Source organism: Pseudopipra pipra, chromosome 2 (assembly GCF_036250125.1).
Source record: "Pseudopipra pipra isolate bDixPip1 chromosome 2, bDixPip1.hap1, whole genome shotgun sequence".
Classification (NCBI taxonomy): domain Eukaryota; kingdom Metazoa; phylum Chordata; class Aves; order Passeriformes; family Pipridae; genus Pseudopipra; species Pseudopipra pipra.
This window is the reverse complement of record NC_087550.1, coordinates 92504478-92525014: the sequence shown is the minus strand read 5'-3', so window position 1 is coordinate 92525014 and position 20537 is coordinate 92504478. Positions and strand designations below refer to the sequence as shown.

Below are 20537 nucleotides of genomic sequence, written 5' to 3'. Positions count from 1 at the left end.
CGAGCAGTTTATGGCTGGCTCAGGTGCCCAGTCTGGTTCATTGGTGCAATACTGACAAGAAAAGGGTGGGTGGTGATGGGAAGAGGAGAGATGGGACTCAGCAGCCCAAACAGAGATTGGTTTACACTCACAAGATCTCCATCCATGATCCAACTCTGAACAGCAGATGCTGTGCCAACAGGCACACTGGTGGCCACTGTGAATTTAAACAGACTCCAAATGGGGACATGGTTTTCAGAAATAAAACATTTCTTTTAATTGGCAAGTAGAACACACATTACAGGTCATTAGTATTTTATAAACAATATTAAGTTACAAATACATGTTAAAAATTGCAGTTCATGGCAGCTAAAAGCTTGGAGTCCAAAATGCATCTTTGCAATGCATCATTACTTCCCTTTCCCCAGTCTGCTGGGTGAAAATGAATAAAAGATCATATATCATCTACTAGGAGGTGGTCTACCATATATGCAAACAAAAAGAAAACCTCATTCCTAAGAGCATCACTAACAAACAGAGGCATTTCAAAGTACTTCAGCCATCTTAAATCATGTCAGATGCAATGAGGACACAGTTAAGAATTACTCTGTAACACCTGAAGCAAAGACACAGACATCTTCACATTAAACTAATAGTTCAATGCTTTCTGATCCAATTCAGTTTAAAACCAGTACTAGCTTCTACCCCACAGTGGCCTAAAGTTCATCATGCAGGCTTCCAAGCCATCAAAGCTAGATGTTTGTTTATCAGACCCTTGCACAGAGAAAAAATACGGTGTACAACTAAACAGCATACATAAATATGTATTTTATATTCAGCAGATCTTTATTCCCCTTCTTAATGACTTTTGTTGGTATTAGTGAGATACACAGCTCATTCCATTTTCACTACCCTCAGAATATTAACAAGTTACCATTATGTGTGTTAATATACTAAATATCCTTTAACAAATCTCTTTTAAAAAGTATTTAAAAACATTTTTGGAAAAGTAGAAATCTATTTTCCAGAAAAGCAAGTGGTACTAGGATAGCATGGACTCCAGTACATAAACAACCTTTCAGAGAAAATCCATCTTGACTACTTTTGTGCCCAGGAATCAGCGTGTCTCATCTGCCAGATTTGTATTCTATTCTCACTGTGGTGGTAAAAGGTCATCAAAACCAGCTTACTTTGCCTTTCAGTTGGCAGACTTTCAAAGATTACCGTTCACTGGACTGCATAAGAGATACAAGTAGCTTTGACATGAGTTCATTTCTTTCTTACTCATATTTATGACAGTCAGTTTTATTATACCACTGAGATTGCATCTTCAAAACCAGTCTGCTGAATGTGCCTGGAGAAACGACTTAGTATCTCAAAAATATCAAGAGTACCATTCAGATCTGAATTTCTATTAAAAACTGTGCACGGTTAGCAAAAATTACGCTGCTGTAAAAACAAAAGGCCTTCTCCTTGGCCTGCTCAGAATACAAGCTACAATGCAAGAGATTACACCAGAGGGTTTTTTCTCTGCTTCTTTTCTAAATGCAGGCATTAAAAGTAAACTGTTACTAAGCTTTTCCTAAGAGAGCACGCAGGAGTGTGGCATAATATACATTAATCAGGAACAAAAAACAGTAACAAACAACCATTCTAGAAAATGCTGCATATTAGCAGCATGCTTGGTTTCCAAAACATAACAAATCGCATGGGAGTTGTCAAGATGAAGTCCACACACCTTGATCATTGAACTGATCACTAGATTCTGAGAAACCAAAGCAAATTCAAAAATACACATGACAACAACTGCCTAGAAGGCAGAGTTTTATCATCTGTCAATAACCAGATGAATAAAGTGCATAGCAAATATTATAACAGTTTCTTGAAAAGAGAATACGTTTACCAAGTCTCAAAGTTTGTAAGCTTGACACTTATCCATACATTTTGCTACATGTGTGGCTTCCCTTTTGTTTTGCTATTTAGCTTCACTGAACAACCCTTCAGCACTGTCCTGTGATTTCCTTTGTACTTCATATGGAATGTGCTGAGATCTCTGACTGTTGCCTGATGTATGTCTGGAAGCTCTTGTCACCAATGGGATGTTCCCTAAAAAAAAAAAAGAAAAAAAGTACTATAAAGTTTTCTATCAGGACATGAAAATCGCAGAGCAGAAAGTGGAACAGACAAAACTTTTTCCCCAAGTTTGATTTTCAAAATTATAATTGTAAGGATAATGCTGCATCTTACTTCACCTAGAAGAACTGACTGATGGATTTGATCCTCTTTTTTGTCAGCTATATGCAGAATGCTTTATTTATGCTTACACAAAATAGATCCATGTGGTTGTATCAACCACTCTTTCCATTTTTAAACCAACTCTCCAAGATAAGCTGGTAAATACATTTATATTCTGTTATTAAGTGCTCAGCCGATGTTCAAATTTTAAAAACAACAATGTAACAAATCCACACTTTTTTTTAAATTAATGAAACTGCATAAAAATCAAGCATTTAAAAATTCCTTGCAGTTCTTTAAAATATGGTGATATCGATCCTAAGTCATAGTCCTACTTTGCATGTATTTACAGGATCTTCTTTGGACAATATATGGTGAAGGCCAGAACATAAGCAAGGGAAGTACCATTTCTCAGGACTGTTCCCCCGTTTCAACACCCATTAAACTTACTGGCTTCCATACTTTGTCTTCTTAAATTTATCCCTCTTATACTGAGCATGTTCCTGCTCCAAAGTTGCAACACCTTCAATAATCAGCTTTAGTGTTTTATACGTCTCCTTAGGGTCATCAATGATGAATGTAGAATATTCTTCCTCTTCAGGTCCATCATACACAGATTTGCTGCCACAGGCCTCTGGAGAAAAAAATAAAGTACAGGAATAGATATCAGGCAGCAGGGAAAAGAGTTAACACATGCAGACTAAAAATACTCCGTTCTGGGGTTCATACAGTTCCTTGGTTTGCTTCTGTATGACCACCACAGAACTGTGGCTGACATCTACAGAAGTTCTCTGTCCTTTTGCTGGGCTGTTGGTAGACACAGAGGCTTGTCCTATGTCTGTTCCCTCCTCTTCATCTCATACAGAAAGGGCAGCAACTAGCTTGGTGGGAAGTTTTCCTTCACTGCACAGGCGATGCTTTCGTGTCCATGACCATTTAGCAGTACCCCATGCACAGTTTGGAAACTGGCCTGACTCTGAGCAGGTCAACCCTGCAGCACAGTGGCAAAGTCAAGTATTCACTTGTGACAGGTTCCATCCCTAAGCAGCAAGTACAGACTGAATTCCAAACCATTACAGGCTGAAGAAGTAATGTTTTACCACATGACCCCTAAAAGATTAATACAATAAGCATAAGCATAACATGCCATGATTACTGCCTTCTTAATGAGATATTTAGAGGGGGAAAGTTACGCTACTTTCTGATCTTAACAGGGAACCTTCCTGGCTAAGATATATGGACACTGACTACACGTGAACAATTGTAACATATTCCTTGTGTGATCTACTCCTGCACTGTAGCCGAGGGGGAAAGATAATATTTTGCTTTGTCTCTCTTTTTCCCTAGCTTTCTAGCTTTACTGCTGTCTCAGTTTCAGCTTTCAAATTCCCTTCCCCCTGCTGCACTGTCTGCACCAGACCTGTGTCCTTTTCCCCAATGCCGAAACTTGATGCTGGCTCTGGTAATGAGGATTCAGAACAGGGGAAAGCTGGGCACTGGTTCAGGCAGTTCGGAAGTGGTGGTAATCTTAAGTTTGCAATTGCACAGTAGCCAGGAACAGATTGAAGTGCTTTCCAATCTGTGTGTTTGACACCACTGGCTTATCTCATATTTTAAAATGAAGTCCTATTTAAAGATCAGTGCCACAGTGAAGGCTTCCCTACCACTCCCTGTGCTAAACTGGGATTTCAAGTCTGGCACTGTGTACACTGGATACTTTTCTTGGCATGCCTACTAGTACCAACTTCCTCTGCTGTCTCTTCTTTCTTTTTCCTTTACATCACATCTCTGTTCCTGTCAGCTCCTGAGGGTTTCCCAGACAAAACTCCACTTTTCAACATTTCACAGACATCCACAGGTCATCCTTGACAGGTAATTCAAAAAGAGCCTTCCTGAAGAAACCATTTGTATCCAGCCTGTTCTTGAGATCTGAATCAGGGAATGTGCGCATGACTTCTGGTAACACAAAACCATATTCCACTGAAACCTCAACTTTGCTTCTTGTCAGGATCAGTAAACTTCTGGTTCAGTGCTGGCTGTGATTTGTCAATTCAGAGCATCCAAGCAACGCTCTCTGTCTATGCTATTTTAGGATGATGTGGTTAAGACCATATTTCAAACAACTGTTATTACGCAAAGAACTTCTAACAGACCATGAGACTGCACACTGCACCAAGAATAATTCACACAACTGCCTCAAGACAACAGAAGGGGAAACAAGGGAAATGGCCACTGTGTTCTTGGATGTGACTTGCAAGGCTAGTCTAGCTAGAACATTTCACGGGTATTTTTGCTTTCATAAGTGTATTGGAGATGCAGTGATCTTTTATTCTCACCTTGCATTTTCTCCAATTTTGGCATATACAAGTTGAAAAGAGAGTAGATGCGCTCAGTTTCTCTATCTCCATCTATGTCCAGTTGTATATTTGCTGGCAGGCCTCTGCAAGGCATCAAGAACAGAAGTTATATGCTAAACAGTATATAATGGCAAAAAAAAGCACTTAACAAGAAAGAAAGTAAAAGTGAGTACTCATGAAAGCCAACAGATTGTGTGCAATAGAGCTCAAACTTTCTATATTCCCCCAAAGAAGAAGTAGACAAGTTCAAATTTCTTTATGCCTGTATTTATCCAGCATGCTTTCACTCTGACTTGAAGGGAAAGGCTGTATCAATCTCCAGATATTTTGGTGAATTAGTCTGCTATAACCAGATGGAGGAGCCAAAGCACTGAACTTCCAACCATCCACGTCTTGCATTCTGAGACTAACTACCACTACAGACTTCTTACTTCTCTCAGTTTAGATGAAAACTGTTTCCTACAAACCAGACATTATGTCTTCATTTATCAGACAGCATGGATTGGCCCCTTAGAAAAAGTTCAGTTTAGAACTAAATCTATCAGCACATGATTGTTCCAGGAATTTGCAAACAGGACCTTGAAGGGATTTTATTAATGGCGGGTGAATCAGAACCAAAATATCTTATCCCACAGTCAACTCCTATCACTGTCTTTAACTCTAAAAACGTCAAGATTTTGACCAAGACATGCCGATACTGACAGTATCAGAAACACCAATAAAAATGGCCTCTGAAACCACTATGACACCTGCACACCTGGCAGATCTTCTTGGTACCTGCACACCTGCAAGTCACCCTGCAGAGACATGCACACCCAGGGCAGGACCCGGACTACTGGCATGTTACCAATCCTTACCCTGTGCAGGGTGTGCAGCCAGGAGTATTGTCTGCAGTAGCTTTACAGCAAAGCCAGTGGCCATTAAGATAGGCAGAGGGATGGTAGACTGTAAGGCGCTTCTTGTTGCACTGGCTAACTTTGGTGAGGATATCAATCCAGTCCTTGGCCTCCACACAATTATTTGCTTGGATATACAGGACTCTTCTTTCAGGCTGGATCACCTGGAACATCTGCAAATAAGCCACAGAATGAATCCGTGAACCTAAGACTAGATTCAGAGTGAAGATTTATCAGAGGAAAAACACAGCATACTGAAAGAATGCACCGATAAATAGATTTCAACACAAAACCAAGCAGCAAACGTGCCCTTAAAAGAACAAGACCTTTCACTTGGTACAAGGAGTAAGATACCATTCCTGCAGGAGATGATTTACAAACAGCTAATATCAACTTGATGGTTGGGCCTCAAAAAGATTTGTTGTCAGCCTTGGGGATGCAATTTTAGTAATGCTGCAGCTCCAGGTTTTGGAAGGCTGACAGAGGAACCCAGTGCTGGCCTAAAAGGAAATGCTAGTCAGCAGGAGACAGAAAAGAGAAAATCAAGAGTTTGGATGCAGCCATAGTGAACAGCTTTGCTTTAACATTGCCATTTCTCTAGTCCTTTTAATACCTATTTCAGTGTGACTCAGCTTTTAATAACTTCCATAATTCTGTTTCCAACTATAGCTGCTACTAGAAAATCCCACCAGTAGTGCTTCTCTATAATTGAACATCAGGTGGTTCAAATAATTACACAGTAGTTCTGTATTACGAGTTGGGCATCTAAAATCTAAACTAGAGCTCTCCGGCCTGTTCAAAACAGCTTGCAACCTAAAATGGCATTTAGTTTCCTCCTCTTGAAGAAGCAAATTTTTTATGCATAGCCTTATTGTTTGATTACACTGAGCATGCACTAAGCTCAAGTTAGTGATCTTAACTGCAAATTTTGGAAAGACAAATATCAACCATTTTCATTTCCTCTAGCTTCTGTGAATACTTAATTTTAATGTGTTTTCCGCTCTCTCTCAGGTATTCCTAAATTATCCTTCCCCCTCTACTTCTTCATTTGATTATTCAAATGATTAGACATTACCTTGCCCATATCATAAGGAATATAATCTTCCAAAAAGCCGGTTTTCTGTGCTATTTTAAAAAGAAAACAAGAGAGGCACACCCACACACAAAAAACCCAAAACAACAAAAACATATAAACAAACCACCAAACAACCACAACACAGAACAAAGCCCACACCAAAACTGAAACTGATCTTTGTCTATTACAAAGACCTGAAACATTGGCCTGAATTCTGCACCTAGCTGGTCAGAAGAATGTTGCAGACTGGTACTAAGTGCAATCCTTCCTTTGTGACACTTTTATGTGTAACATCCTTTGAAATAGCTTACAAATATACTTGCTACTTTGTCAATGAATAGGGCTTTTTTATCCACAGTGTCTCTTCTAACAGGAAAGGGAACAATCCAACAGCCCTTTTGCTGGATCTAGTATCCGTAAATGTGTCAGACAATAATTAGACAGTCACAACACACAACGGCAGTGTAGGAGCTGCTTAGTGTGATCAGTCCAGAACTGCCAAAGAGAGTCCTTTTAACACAATTTTTCAGGACATAAATGTCAACTTGAGTCTGGGAAGCAGGGAAGGAAGAACAAGGAAGATAGGAGTGTGCAGCTCAACCCTCTATTAACACAAAACTATAGGGAATTTTAATGTTGTGCTGGGGTAAATGGAGCCTCCTGCATTGCAACAAAGGAACAGATTTAAGGAGTATGGCTTTGTGTAAAAGGACACCAACAGAAGTGAACTAACATATGGCAACTGTTACTGAGAAGCCCACAACCAAGCCAAGAATTTCAAGTGGTTGCAAGACCTTTAACACTACCAAAACCACCAGCTGCCTCTTGAACAACACAGAAGACCTGCACAGTGCTTAAAGCCACCCTCACATCCCTCCAAACTGTGCTTAAGAACAATGAAGGCTACTGGCCTTACTGCCAGACAGGCAGATTTATCATGAGTGAGAAATACACACTTGATGCAATTCAGAGCACAAATTCATAGAGAATATTTATAGAAAATGCGAATCTTTAATCACACTTAGCATCCATGATGGAATATCCATTGCAAATACATCTGCTGTGGTGTTTTGAGAATTCTGTTCTTGCTGCAGTATTCTATTTATGTATGGCAAAAAAAAGCGGGAATATATCAGCACAAGAAGGTGGCAACCCTACTGCATATGGAAAGACTCTGAACCTTACTTTCCAGAATACATGTAGTCACCTTCATTTCATAAGTAATACTGAATTTAAGCAACCAAAATAGCACAGTTTCTGATGTTAACAATAAAGGTATATTTTTTCCCATAGCGAATCTTCACAATACAGGCATATTTTGGATGCTCAGTCTAGCTCAGTAGACTCAGCATAAGTTACAGAATTATAGCTCAGCTCCTCTCCATAGACAGTGAGTTTTATCTCAACTATGTGGCTGCTTTTAGTTCAATCAAGTCACTTTGCAGGGTACAGCTGGCAACAGTTCATCACGTGTTACAGCTGCCTTCTGATAGCTTGAGAATTACTTTGCAGCTTTCAGCTTTGGGTTTTGTCTATGTAGTTGAGTTACAAACACCAAAGCAAACTACAGTACAACTGAGACATGTTCGAGAAGCAGGTGGAACTGAAACTTTTTAACAGAGGTTTTAACAGAGAGAGATATGCTACCAAAATAGTATGTGAAACTGGGAAAATACTGAGGAGCCTAGAATTGTATTTCACTTTAATGAAGAGCTGTTGTTTAAGGAACCTGATATCTAGGGCAGATTTAAGCACTGCCCTGCAAAGTGCCCAGAAGAGATGGCAGGAAAGACTAAAAAGCAGAAAAAGCTAGAAGTAACAACCACTTATGTGTATGAAGAAATCTGTACTAGGTGCATGTTTAGAACTGGAAAAAACATTGAGCTGTTTGCTTAGTTGGCAGCAGTGTTCCATGCATGAGAAATACAGCTGGATTTTATTCCTTAATGTGTCAATCAAAATGGTAAACCATATTAGCACAGCACAGATGTTCTTTTGACATATGAGCTAACCCAAATTCAATATATATTTATATATATACACACATATGTACTTTCATTAACCAATAAAGAAACCTGATAGCTAATAAAGAAGTTGTGATCCTTCACAATTATAAGCAGCCAGATCCCTCCCAACAGAGAGGTCTGACAGAAAGGGCAGGGACTCGATCATCTTACCTGTGTCTGACATTACAGAGCCCAGACAGCTGATCAGCAGCGGTCAGTACTGAGTGTGCTGCAGATCACGAAATCCAAAGACTGCTGACTGGGCTGTTAAGAATCTGAATGGGCTGTACTTTTGGAAACTCCTGCTACTATATACAGAACGAGCAGCTGTGGTTGTACATCTTTCAATAGAAATCCAATCCAGGTTACAGAAGGAAAAAAGGTGACTAGGCTGGTGGATCTAGAGCAGCCTAACATACATTAATGAAGATGACCTACTTACATTTTTCATTTTAAAGGATTCCTCCTCCAGTCTTTCCACTGCCAGAATGTTTTCTATTGGAATGCTACACAGAGGGTGATCACCTGCAGAACACACAGACACAGATAATGAGCAACTTATTCACAATTCAACTTCACCTTCTGCCCTTATTCTAAGGGCTGATTCAGTTTCTTTGAAGATCATTTTGACTGCACAAAAAAAGAGGAAAATCTTCCCCTCAGCAGGGATTTGCTAGCATGGTCCTTAAGTATTGTCTTAAGTTCATTTCTGTTTTCAGCTGTACTACCTTACACTAACAAACCTCAGAAACTGACTACTGCAGCAGGATGCAGTGTATGTACTGAAAAGGTGACAATGAAAGAAATCATTCCTGTCAGCTGAACTGAACTATGGTGGTGATGGTGGTGATGTAAGATCTCAAAGTTGAGTGTGAAATAATGACTGGCATGATCTGAACATGTTTCCTTATCTGTCCACTCCCTATGATGGAAGGAAGTGATATTTGTTGTGTACTACTGAACAGATAGGAGCGATTTTCAAAAAGCAAAATCCTTGCTATTAGGCAACATTAAATGAACACATTTTGAAAGTTCAAAGGCTCCAGGCAAATCCCTGTGTACTGCATGCAGTTGTGGCAATGTTACAGAATTTACAAGAACAAGCTGAGATGCACCAGAGAATGTTCAGTATAAACCCAAATCCCAGTGTAAAGTTTGCAAGTTTTGTTTCCTAGGACAATCTACTCAGCAACTGTGAAACCTACAAATGGTGTTGATATTACACAAATGTTATCAAATACTTTGCTAACTTACAGGGTACTTTGCTATCCAAAAAGCTTCTCTAAGAGTCTATACAGACATCCTAAAAAAAAGGGCAAGAACATACAGGCTGACAGACTTGCCTGCACTGTACCTTCTACAGTCACAGACCTAGATCTCAGTCTTCTGTTCATACACAATCCCTATGTTTACTCTTCACTATAACATATCAGAAGAAGACTGGCAAACCTTGGTTACCTTTGCTTTTCTGATAGGTAAACTCATGGTTTGTCAGGCGAAACCATCTCTTCTTGAAATTTTTCATACCAAATCGTTTTCTTCCTTGTGCTCTCTTGATCATGAACCTAGTAAACAGGATACCAATTGTTACAATACACCGGATTTTATATGTACATACATATAAATATATGCATAGATATAGAATACATATTTAAGTATAGAGATGTATATATATATACACGCACACACAGACATGTTATGGCACTTGCAAAGCTTAAGGAGGGGACACTTTTCTAATTATTGAGGTCTTGTCTTGGCAAGGAAAGGAGTCACATTTGGATAGGTTTAGTGCATGTGTTAGCTAAGTCTGTCCTTTTTTCATATCTAGATAAGGGGTAAGACATGAAACTTGACTTGTAGCCTACATAGGGGCTCTTGTTAGTTGGCTGAACTGCAATTTGTGCTCTTGCTGCAGTTATAAATACAGCTAAACAGTTTCCTAGTACAGCAGAAAAAAGCAGAATATGGTTAGTACTGCTCTGCTAAGCTTGACCTGTTGACTCTACAAGCTTTATTGTTTTGTTTTTTTAAAAGCTGTAAGAAAGCTCAAAAAGTTTTGAATATGTTTAGTAATTAAAAGGCGTGTTTAAGGCCTCTGGAGCAGAGGGACTGTACCCTTACATGCTTTAATCACTCTCAAGCTCTAGAAACAAAATCAGAATGTTCCACAGTTTCATTGCAATTTCACATTGATGCTGCAGTTGGAAACCTGTTTTCAGTAATATACAAAGTAATCTGATGGCTGAAAACTAGATACCACCTCCCCTTTTGTTTTGGCAGATGAAGGATGTTCATTTAGTGAGTTGTCAGTTTTAACTTATTGCAAACTTAAATGAGTTTATAAGAAACTATGATGCATTCACCACCTTCCTAAAATCCACTAAATCAATCCAAAAGCTTCAAGGTGACTTCGGAAAGCCTAGTGATTTCAGACTGCTCAGCATCACTTTTGATGATAAAACCATGTATGCATATGCAATAGAGAGTTGATAACAGCTACTCTACACATTACATTAATTATTGTGCCAAATACAGAACTGTATAATAGAGCAAGTAAAAACTACTTACTACAGAGTAGTTTTTATCAAGTAGGAAGGCACTATACTGCACAAGGAGCATACAAAGAGAACAGTCAATTACTTGGTTGAAGATTTTCAATAGCAGAGCTAAAATGCTTGGAACAGCTAATACTGCTTCTTGCTTGTGGTGTCTTCAGTCAGAAACAACTACAATACATCTGACCAAAATGCAGGTCTATTTAAAGCTCAAACAGAAACCCAAGTTCCTTCGGACCTTAACTGTTTGGCAACCAGCTGGGCTGGTGCCTGATGCTCATTCTGAGTTGTGTGGGTAAAAGCTGACAAGGACTGTAAACAGCAACAGATTTTTTTTTAACTGGTTCTAGTTACACACCTCTCATTCTTAAAATGGTCAGACAGTTACTGCCTTGGTCCTTAATCCTGGAATACTTGGCAAATATTGAATTAAACCATGTGATTTAGGTGATGACCTATTTAGGTCATCACCTAAATATGAGGGCAGTAGCCCTCATATATCAAGGCTAAGGCAAATTTCAAAGGAAAAGCCTTTGACAACTTACTCTTCAAGTTAGTTTTTCATCCTACTCATGCCAACACTTAAAAGGTGAATTAAAACTGAGAACTCCTATAGAGCCTTCTCTCTTTGAAAAATGCAAACTCCATACAGCAGAGCTAAGAGCACATTCCTAATTAAATCCTTCATAATTGACATAGCCACAAGATGAATGTGCTCTTATTTTCCAGAGACAGGTGAAAAGCAGTCAAAGTCACAGAAGTTACAAGGTTGATTTCTTTGTTTCTAGCAATTGCAGAATGTGTGAGAAGTCAGAGCAAACAGAAGCACAAAGGGAGAAAAAGTCCAAGACGAAACCCATTTCAAGTATGGGTTGTTTGGAGATTCTGTTTCTTCTCATACTTATGGTAGACCTGAGTCTGGATCTGCCTTAGCCCTGCTTGGAAGCGTCAATGTGCCCTTTTCACCTACAAAAACAACTAGTTCTCCTTTTAATTCTCCTTTTGAAAAGAACCAGGCAGGCAGCCTGGTAGGCAGCGATGGCAATACTGATGCCAGCAAATCCAAGTGCCTATGCCTAACCTTTGGTAGGGCACGTTCATTCAAAAGTACATATGCAAATAAAAACACTGCAAAGGCAAATAGAAATCCCACTGAACAGCCATTCAATCCAAAGAAGAATCAAAGGCTTGTGAAAATTCCAACCCACTTCCCATGACATAACACGACAATAATGCAAAGCATTAGGAAAAATAGACTGCTGAAGGCCACTCCTTAACCTTGAGAACAATTTGCATGAATACTACTTAAGAAGTGCCTAGAAAATGTATGGTCTCTTCTTAACCACTTCCAGTGAGTTCATCAGGATCCATACAGTGCTTCTTAGAGCCTCTGCTTATAGATAAAACTCCTTTATTCTCTATTTACAGCAGGTTTTTGTTTTAAGGAAAAAGAAAAAACGGTCAACATCAAGAAATAGATAACAAAATGTTCTCTGCTGGGTTTACACAGGCATTTCAGGATTGTTAAACAGAGTACTTCCTCCCCAAATTTAAGTCAGACAAGTCTACTGCTGCACAGGACATGCTGTCAGCCAGTAGCTACAGCAAAGCAGCAACTGCCTCTACCATCTTACCTGCATGAACTATTACCATCAACTTTCTTTACTGTTAGTTTAAGAGTCCTTACAACAGCAGCCACAGGCCGAGCAAGAAAAGACAGAAAAAAATCAGACAGGAGCAAAAGAAAGACAGAGGCAGAAAAAATGTTTTAGAGTTAGAGGGAAAATGTTACAAACTATAAATTTATTTTGAAAAACAAAAGAATGATAAATGCATGTACAGAATTAAAATAGACAAAATTGCTTCTAGGGACAGATGCTTATCAGAGAAGTACAGTGAAATGTTGAGGTTAACTGATGAGGTAGTCATGTTTTCACCAAATATCTGGGTTTTGCACTACTTAAAGTGACCATGAAAGCTTACTTTCAAGCAGTATTTCACCTTATTGAGTGTTGAGAAGAATTTGGATTTCTTTACTTTCCTCCTCCCAGCTCAAACAAGCTGTTTCAAAAGTGTACTTCGATGATCTTAATTACTCAGTTTTGTAACACAAAAAATGTCAACAATTGGTATCTAAAACTAATACAGCATATGGAACACGCTTCCCAAAAAAGCAAAGGTACTAAAACGAGAAACTGTTCCAAGTGCATCTCAAATTTTCCTTGAAATGGCCATGATAATGGTTAGCATATGGATCTAATAGGGCAGCAAAAGCAAATTCCATATGCAGGCTTTGCCCTCATTAAGATATTCAGTATCTGCCTTCACACTGGAATTTTACAGCTTTTGTTCCCTGCAGTTCAGGAAAAAAAATCAACATGATTTTAATACAATGCTGATTTAAGTTTATTTTGCCTTAGCTGAGCTAATTAAGTTCTACTTCTCTGCTTCTCTTTCCTCCACTTATTTCAGAACATAATTAAATTAAGATGTTTAAATCAAATGAAAATACATTAAAATCAGCTATAGCAACCACAGAGAACAGAAACAGCAACACAAGAATTTTCCTATATTCTTCCCTGAATGCATGGATGGAATAGAGGTGGCAGAAGAAAAGACAGCTGCCTTAGAATGGTGGCAAACACACAAGTAGAGGGTTTTGTTGCACATGCATACTTACCCTTCTTTAAGCAATATAGGCTGCTCTATGCTCTTGTGATCTCTTCTTCCTGAAGATGAAATTAGATCTAGAAACTAAGAGGTGAACAAAAAGCACATATAAAAATGAGAGGACCACATCACTCAAATAAAAATCTTTAACATTTGTACAGCACAGAGCTACAGAAAATATTGTAAAAGTAGTTAAACAACAGGTAACGGCAGAAGCTTGAGGAATCTGGGAGGTTTCCTGGGTTGTAAACTAAAAATAGCACACATGTTCTTCAGCAGAAAAACTGCAGATGATCAACACTTCTTGTGCTTCTCCTTTGTTATACCTATCTTTCACTTCCTTTTGGACTTTTCATCACAGATCTGCAGCATGCTACAAAGCACACACATCTCAACTCTAAGCAGCAGCTCATTAATCCAACCTAATTACTAAGTAGAAATACACCCAAAGAGATTCTACGATTGACATGCACATAATTTGATAAAAGTTTCTTGAATGTTACAGTTATCAGGAGTCTGCTTTTTTCAGCACGTTTCCTGGTTTATTAACAGTATGTATTATATTCTAGGTTTCCAAGCTTCAGCTTCAACAACACAGCAGGATTTTCAGAACATTCATATGCATTACTTACATTTTTTACTGCATCTGCATATTTCTGCTCATTGAAATAGTCATAAAATGTAGCCATGTAAGATTCCTTGAAATTGGCCTGAAATACAAAGCCAAACTCAGGCATATCATAATACAGTTTATACAGAAAATATTATTGTTAACAGCAGTAGGTCAGGAGGAAAGTCAGAGCTGATAAGACAAGGTTTTTTCCTGGCCAGAGGTAAAAATAAGCAATTTTCATGTTAGACAGCACACATTCAGTAGTACTAAGTTTTTATTTCAAGAAGGTAGCAGAATGCATTTCAAATGTTCAGTTGCTTCAGTCAGTAATACATTATTCAAAAACCTTCAAAATTCTGCTTTGGCTTTTAATCTTCCTCCTAAAAGAAGCTGACAAAAAATGTCAGAAAAGGAATTCTACTGTTTCAAAGGATTCATAATTGAGGTACACAGTCACCAACAGTTGCCCGTGTGAATCCCAACCAGACCACCAATGACCCCAAATTATCACTGGCTATAGCAGTGTGATGCTTTAGGTACACTTATTTCAATCAAACATCCAGAGTATGGGCATCTAGGTCTAATCTCACAGAAGACAGACAGAAAACTGAACTGGAATGAAAAGTATAGCCCTTCCCCTTACTGGGTGAATTCTTCTCAGTTGAGTTTTAAAATGATGAAACAATCCATAAAGCCCCATTGAGCTGCTAATCATGTACCACAGACAAGTCGAGAACTTCAGAGGTTCTCCTGATCACTTTCTTTCTTCCAGATGGAAGGAATGAAAAGCTCTGAAACAGACCTCTAGGTTGGTCACACAATTTTGCTTTACTGAAATCTAGTTCAGATTAAGACAGATTTAGTTTTCCTCTGAGCATGAGAGGCTTATAATCAAAGCAAACATAACCAGTTTTGCATAAGCCTAGTGCAACTCAAGCATTTTAAAGGCTTAATTATAATTAGTGATAGAAGAATAAAAAAACCCCACTTTCCTAAATTAAGGCTTTAAATTAAAATGGCATACTTACAGATTTAGATTTTGATAAGCTGCCTAGTGTTTGAATGGTTTTAGAGATAAGTGTCAAAGTTCGAGAAGTTTGAGGATCCTAGGAAAGAGAACAATATTATATGGACTAGCTACTTAAAATATAGAATAGACGAAGGTAAACTATATTTCTTCTTTCTTATTTTACTTACAGAAAAGTAACATAAAATTAGAAAAGACCAACAAAACAATGAAGGGAAAAGTTGCCTTTTTTAAAAAAAGGTTTTTGACTCTTAAGCCATCCTGCTCCATAGCTACTCTACTGATTTGAGAAACAAAGGCAATCACTTGCAAAACAAAACCAGAGATTTCCTGAAGACTGCCCATGTCCTTCCCACTTCCAATGAGAACAACTACTAAAAGTCTCCAAAACATTTCCAACACTGCTGACAATCAAACATTAATGTAATGCAGCAAAAATGAAGCAAGGTCGATCTTTTCCACAGCAGCTTAGACTCTCTATCTTTTTTGTCCTTAAATTTCACTGTTCTTCCCATTATCTCCCAAGTTCTACACATACACAGCCATTCAACATATGCTTCATATTCAAGACAGATAGAACAGATCTTTGAACTAACAATGGTACTTTTCCTAAAGGCTATTAAAAGAATTAAAGAAAGAATCTCAACATACAGACTATGGTGACAGAACTGTAAACATAGCCAGAAAAAAACTGATACAGTACTTACTGGATGGTGTGGTGTAAGCTGAAAGAGGTTTGGAGAAAGAATAGCAGGAGCAAAGAATCTCAGGAAAATAAAGCTGCTGACAGCTGTATACCTCACATCTGGGTCACCTATTTAAAAAAAAAGACCTCTACTCAGCATTTCAATAATCCTTCCTTAAAAACCTCCTGAAATTATCAGAAAGCCAACTCAAGCATGTGCTGGAAATGTATATATTCGTGAGTTAAGGATTAACTGATGATAGAGGATTTGGAACCAGAGATCCTCTAGCCTAAACTAAGGAAATGTTAATGACAGCCCTTTTAAAAAAAGAAGTGGGTTCATGACACAAGCTACAAGAACACCATTCACTTTTGATTTCATACAAACATCTGCTATCTATGCAATGAAGTAAGGTGAATAATTTACATAGTTAATGAAATGTTCAGCACAGAGGCCAAGTCTCAGTTACCTAGTTGCAGACTCCTAATGTACAGACTCTTAATGTATCTATTCCAGTTGGTAGTTACCGAAAACATATTATTTATTTACTTTAACATAAACCGCATGACAGCACAGTTAATGCTTTTTTGCTTGAGCTTTTCTACTCCAGAGCGATTGTTTAAAAGCTGAATTTTTATTACTCCCTCTAAAACTTCCTTACTGTAATCTGCTTCCCTTCCTGAAAAATCATAGGTCAGTTGTTTTGCCCAATTACAGTTTTATATTCCCACTCACTCTCAGAGCCAAAACATCTAGGAGGGAGTGGAAAGAATTCTCTCTTGACAGCCAGAAAACCACATGGGCTTCTAGGGCAATGAGCTTGCAATAACTCTAATTTATAGACTGGCCTTTATTATAGTTTGACATATGAGGAGAAAGTAATTCTGCTGCATGAAGTCTGCAAAACAAGCCTTTACAAAACCCTGAACATTTGCAAACTGAACATACTTTGCAAATACTGAACTCATAAACACATACCATCATAATGATTTTTTTAAATGCTGTTTTCTTCTAAAAGATGTTGAAGAAAGAACTCAAAACCATCATTAAAAGTCATGTTCTTTGTGGAATGAATAATCAATGAAAAACCTGCATTAACACACTTCAAATCATATTTTAGATAAGCTGCTGTTCAATTACTAAATCCATCAGGGATTTAGTAAACACAGACTGCATCTGTGTTTAAAAGCTATCAATTACATAAAATAAAACAATATATAGAAACTCACCTTGAAAACGTTTGGCAGCTGATTCTCTCAGTGAAAAGAAAATATCACACATCACTGTAGGGCAGCTTACACCAGATTTTGTAATTACAGTAAAAATGCGATCAACATATTGCCTCAAATTTTCCTGAAAAAGTGTAAAGATGTATGACAAAATTAGTGCAGCTTTCTGCTGTGGCAAGTGGCACTATTCCTGGTTTTACTCATAATGGCATCATTAAAAGATTTTCACTTTCAACATTATACACTTGAGAAAAAATCTCACACTCAATTATACTCTATTTGGTAAATATAAAGAGTAACAATATCATTCCTATCAAATCCAAACATTAAACGGCTTTATGGCATATCATTCCTTCTCATAATACCATTTCTACATCATCAGCAGAATCACAAAATCATTAAAGCTGGGAAAGACCTCTCAGATCATTGAGTTGAACCGTTAACCCAGCAAAATCAAGTCCACCAGTAAACCATGTCCCCAGGTGCCACAACCTCACATGCTTCTTGAACATTTCCAGGGATGGTGATTCCACCACTTCCCTGGGCAGCCTGTTCCAATATCTGAACACCCCTACAGTGGAGAAATTTTTCCCAATATCTCTAAACCTCCCCTGACACAACTTGAGGCCATTTCCTCTCATTCTGTCACTTGCTGGGAGAAGAGGCTGAACCCCACCTTGCTACAACCTCCTTTCAGGTAATTGCAGAGAAAGATAAGATCCCCCTGAGCCTCATTTCCTCCACTCTAGCCACAAGCTAAGTCATCCTTGTCCTCAAGGGCAGCAGCAGAAGTGATTAATTTTCTATAGGTTTATAGCATAATATAAAGCTGTTGTAAAATAATTATAAGGGTGGTGTTAAGAAAGCTTGCACTGTATTCTAATGAATGACAAAATTATTTGCAACATCAAATGTTGCAAATTACTGAGGACCTCAGTTAAACCTGACAGTGTAAACAGAGATTGTGTCTTCAAAATCTAATGCATACCCTGTTATTTTCCAGGTTTTCACCATCTTTTAATTTCACAGGATCAATTTCACAAGGTTTATGGACCTGGCAGATCTAGAAAAAAAATATATTTAGCAATTAATATTTAAGTTTATCTACAAGTAGAAAAGGTTCTGTAAAAAGTATACTTCTTAGTTTTTTGAGGTAAAAGGCAAAAGCCAACTTTATAAATAGTATTTTTCCTTTTGACAAAGCAAATTATGTGATCTTTATTCTTTTCCAAAAAGTAGTAGCACCAATTAGTTCTACCCTTTCCTTCAAATGAAATGCAGAATTTTTCTTTAGACTTTCGCAAGCAAGGCTGTTCAAGAAAAGTCCTGTTTCTAAATAGTCAGCTTTGGAAGTACATCCATATTTTTTAAAACTTGACACTTTCTGATGAAAGACTAAGACAACAACAGCCAAAGAAATTGCCAAATCATTTAAAGGAAGTCTGTGGTCTGAAAGCATTGCCCAATTACTGCACTAAAATACCCACACTCACCATTCTGCACTGGAGAGATAATAAACCATTGTTATAATACATGCATCACATGCACAGTTATCTAAGAATAACTGTATTCCTTTATACCCACTGGATTAAATGTGTTACTTATAGCTTTACAATAGCTTTCTGTTGTATATATTCTTTATTCATTAAGTTATTACTTTATTAATTTCTCAGAAACACTATATGCTAGATTTTATAAAACAGAGTAATTTAGGTTAATAAATAGACGCTTTCTTTTTCATTTAATTCAATCCAATTGTTTCTGAATTAGAAGACTCAGCTGTGGCTAAAGGAACACACAAGATTTTAATGTAGAAACAGACTATTAAGACTTACTCCTATAAAGCCATCTTAAAATGGGAAGTAATAAACAGTATTTGCTCCCTGGAGGTCTTTAGAGGGATATTTTACCAAATAAACAGTCTAAACTGTTCTTACCTCATCTATAATTGGCTTTAGTGTAACTTGCAGGTAATGCATTCCTGCCAGTTTCATTGTCTCGTCAATGCACTTGGAAGTTAATGAGTTTCCTCTGAAAATGGTGTTTGGATCTCTGGAAGTGAACAATTTTCTGTAATTCAGTGTCTTTGTAATAAACTGCTAATACATGGAAATAAAAGCAGCAGTGAAAGGTGACGAAAACCTGGGTTTGAATACACAAGTAAAACCTCCCTTTGACACAGCCTGCCATTAAATGCAGTCACACAGCATTTAGTGCACTTCCAGGTATAACCAAAAAGCAGTAGTCATGGAAAGTCCAGAGGGACTACAGATCTTCTTTGTATTAGTGTAGTGTGCTCAGTGCACTATCCAAACACACAGCAACATGCAGGCCCAAATCAAAGGGGTTTACAATACAAATGGGGGAAAATCACCTGTTTTCACATCCTACTGAACAGCATTAGTTTCACTAAAGGAAGGAGGCAGTGATTACAGTCTCACAACAACACCGGACATTACACATGACCTACTACTTCGACCTACAAAATAAGCATTTGTAAGCTGGGAGGGAGAAGAAAACACAGTCATCTTTTCTAAAGGACTTACAGCACTGCTCTGTGGTAACACTATTAAACACAGTGCAGATCCCAGTTCTGCCTTGAGACCTGATGTCATGCAGACTCATCTCATGTCTTTCCAAAAAGTCCTCTGCACAGAATTCATCTTGTACTAGACATACAGCCACTGTGATTGTAAAGCTTTAGCTAACAGCACTATCATGTACCTGCAATTCCTCACACAGCAATTTATGTTATTCAAATAGGTACATAATCAATGACCTCATCTACAACCATATCATCAGACCTTGTGCCTAGTGACAGCAGATCAAACTTGATATGAAGTTATTTGGCTGCTCTTGTACATACACTGATATCTTTTCTCTTGTTTACAGCTTACTACAGTTGTACTCATTTACAAGCAGTGAATAACAGGATGAATTGCTTTGCTAGATTTATCATTTTGTTTCACAAAAAAAGTAAGCTCACTGCCTGTTACAAATGGCAGAAAGCCCTGAAAACAAATGCCATCTTTGCTGTTTTATCACAGGAGCATGACTGACAAGGGAGCAGCAAATTTCCTCATACTGCAGCAACCAAGCTCTTTCAGCCAACCTGTAGTACAGAAAAAAAACACCTACCTAGAGGAAGGAAAACACTTGATCCCTCAGACACTTTTAAAAGAGCCAACCCACACAAAGACTTTATTTTG

At 38.0% G+C, this 20537-nt stretch overlaps 1 protein-coding gene across 5 annotated transcripts in view; it reads right to left on the bottom strand.

Moving 5' to 3' along the window:
* Window positions 1-231: 231 nt before the first annotated feature.
* Window positions 232-20537, bottom strand: part of RASA3 (RAS p21 protein activator 3) — a 130070-nt gene continuing 109764 nt past the window's right edge. For 3 of the 5 annotated variants that reach the window (XM_064646437.1, XM_064646438.1, XM_064646435.1), the window contains exons 12-25: window positions 19266-19380; window positions 18317-18391; window positions 17329-17452; window positions 16121-16227; window positions 15415-15492; window positions 14406-14483; window positions 13784-13857; window positions 12738-12785; window positions 10007-10113; window positions 8991-9073; window positions 5429-5640; window positions 4551-4654; window positions 2665-2848; window positions 232-2085 (exon numbers count right to left, since the gene is read on the bottom strand). In XM_064646437.1, the coding sequence (XP_064502507.1) occupies window positions 2010-2085; window positions 2665-2848; window positions 4551-4654; window positions 5429-5640; window positions 8991-9073; window positions 10007-10113; window positions 12738-12785; window positions 13784-13857; window positions 14406-14483; window positions 15415-15492; window positions 16121-16227; window positions 17329-17452; window positions 18317-18391; window positions 19266-19380 (1465 nt within the window). In that variant the 3' untranslated portion in view covers window positions 232-2009. The remainder of the gene's footprint in view (window positions 2086-2664; window positions 2849-4550; window positions 4655-5428; window positions 5641-8990; window positions 9074-10006; window positions 10114-12737; window positions 12786-13783; window positions 13858-14405; window positions 14484-15414; window positions 15493-16120; window positions 16228-17328; window positions 17453-18316; window positions 18392-19265; window positions 19381-20537) is intronic. The other 2 variants (XM_064646439.1, XM_064646436.1) reach the window with 1 other exon arrangement.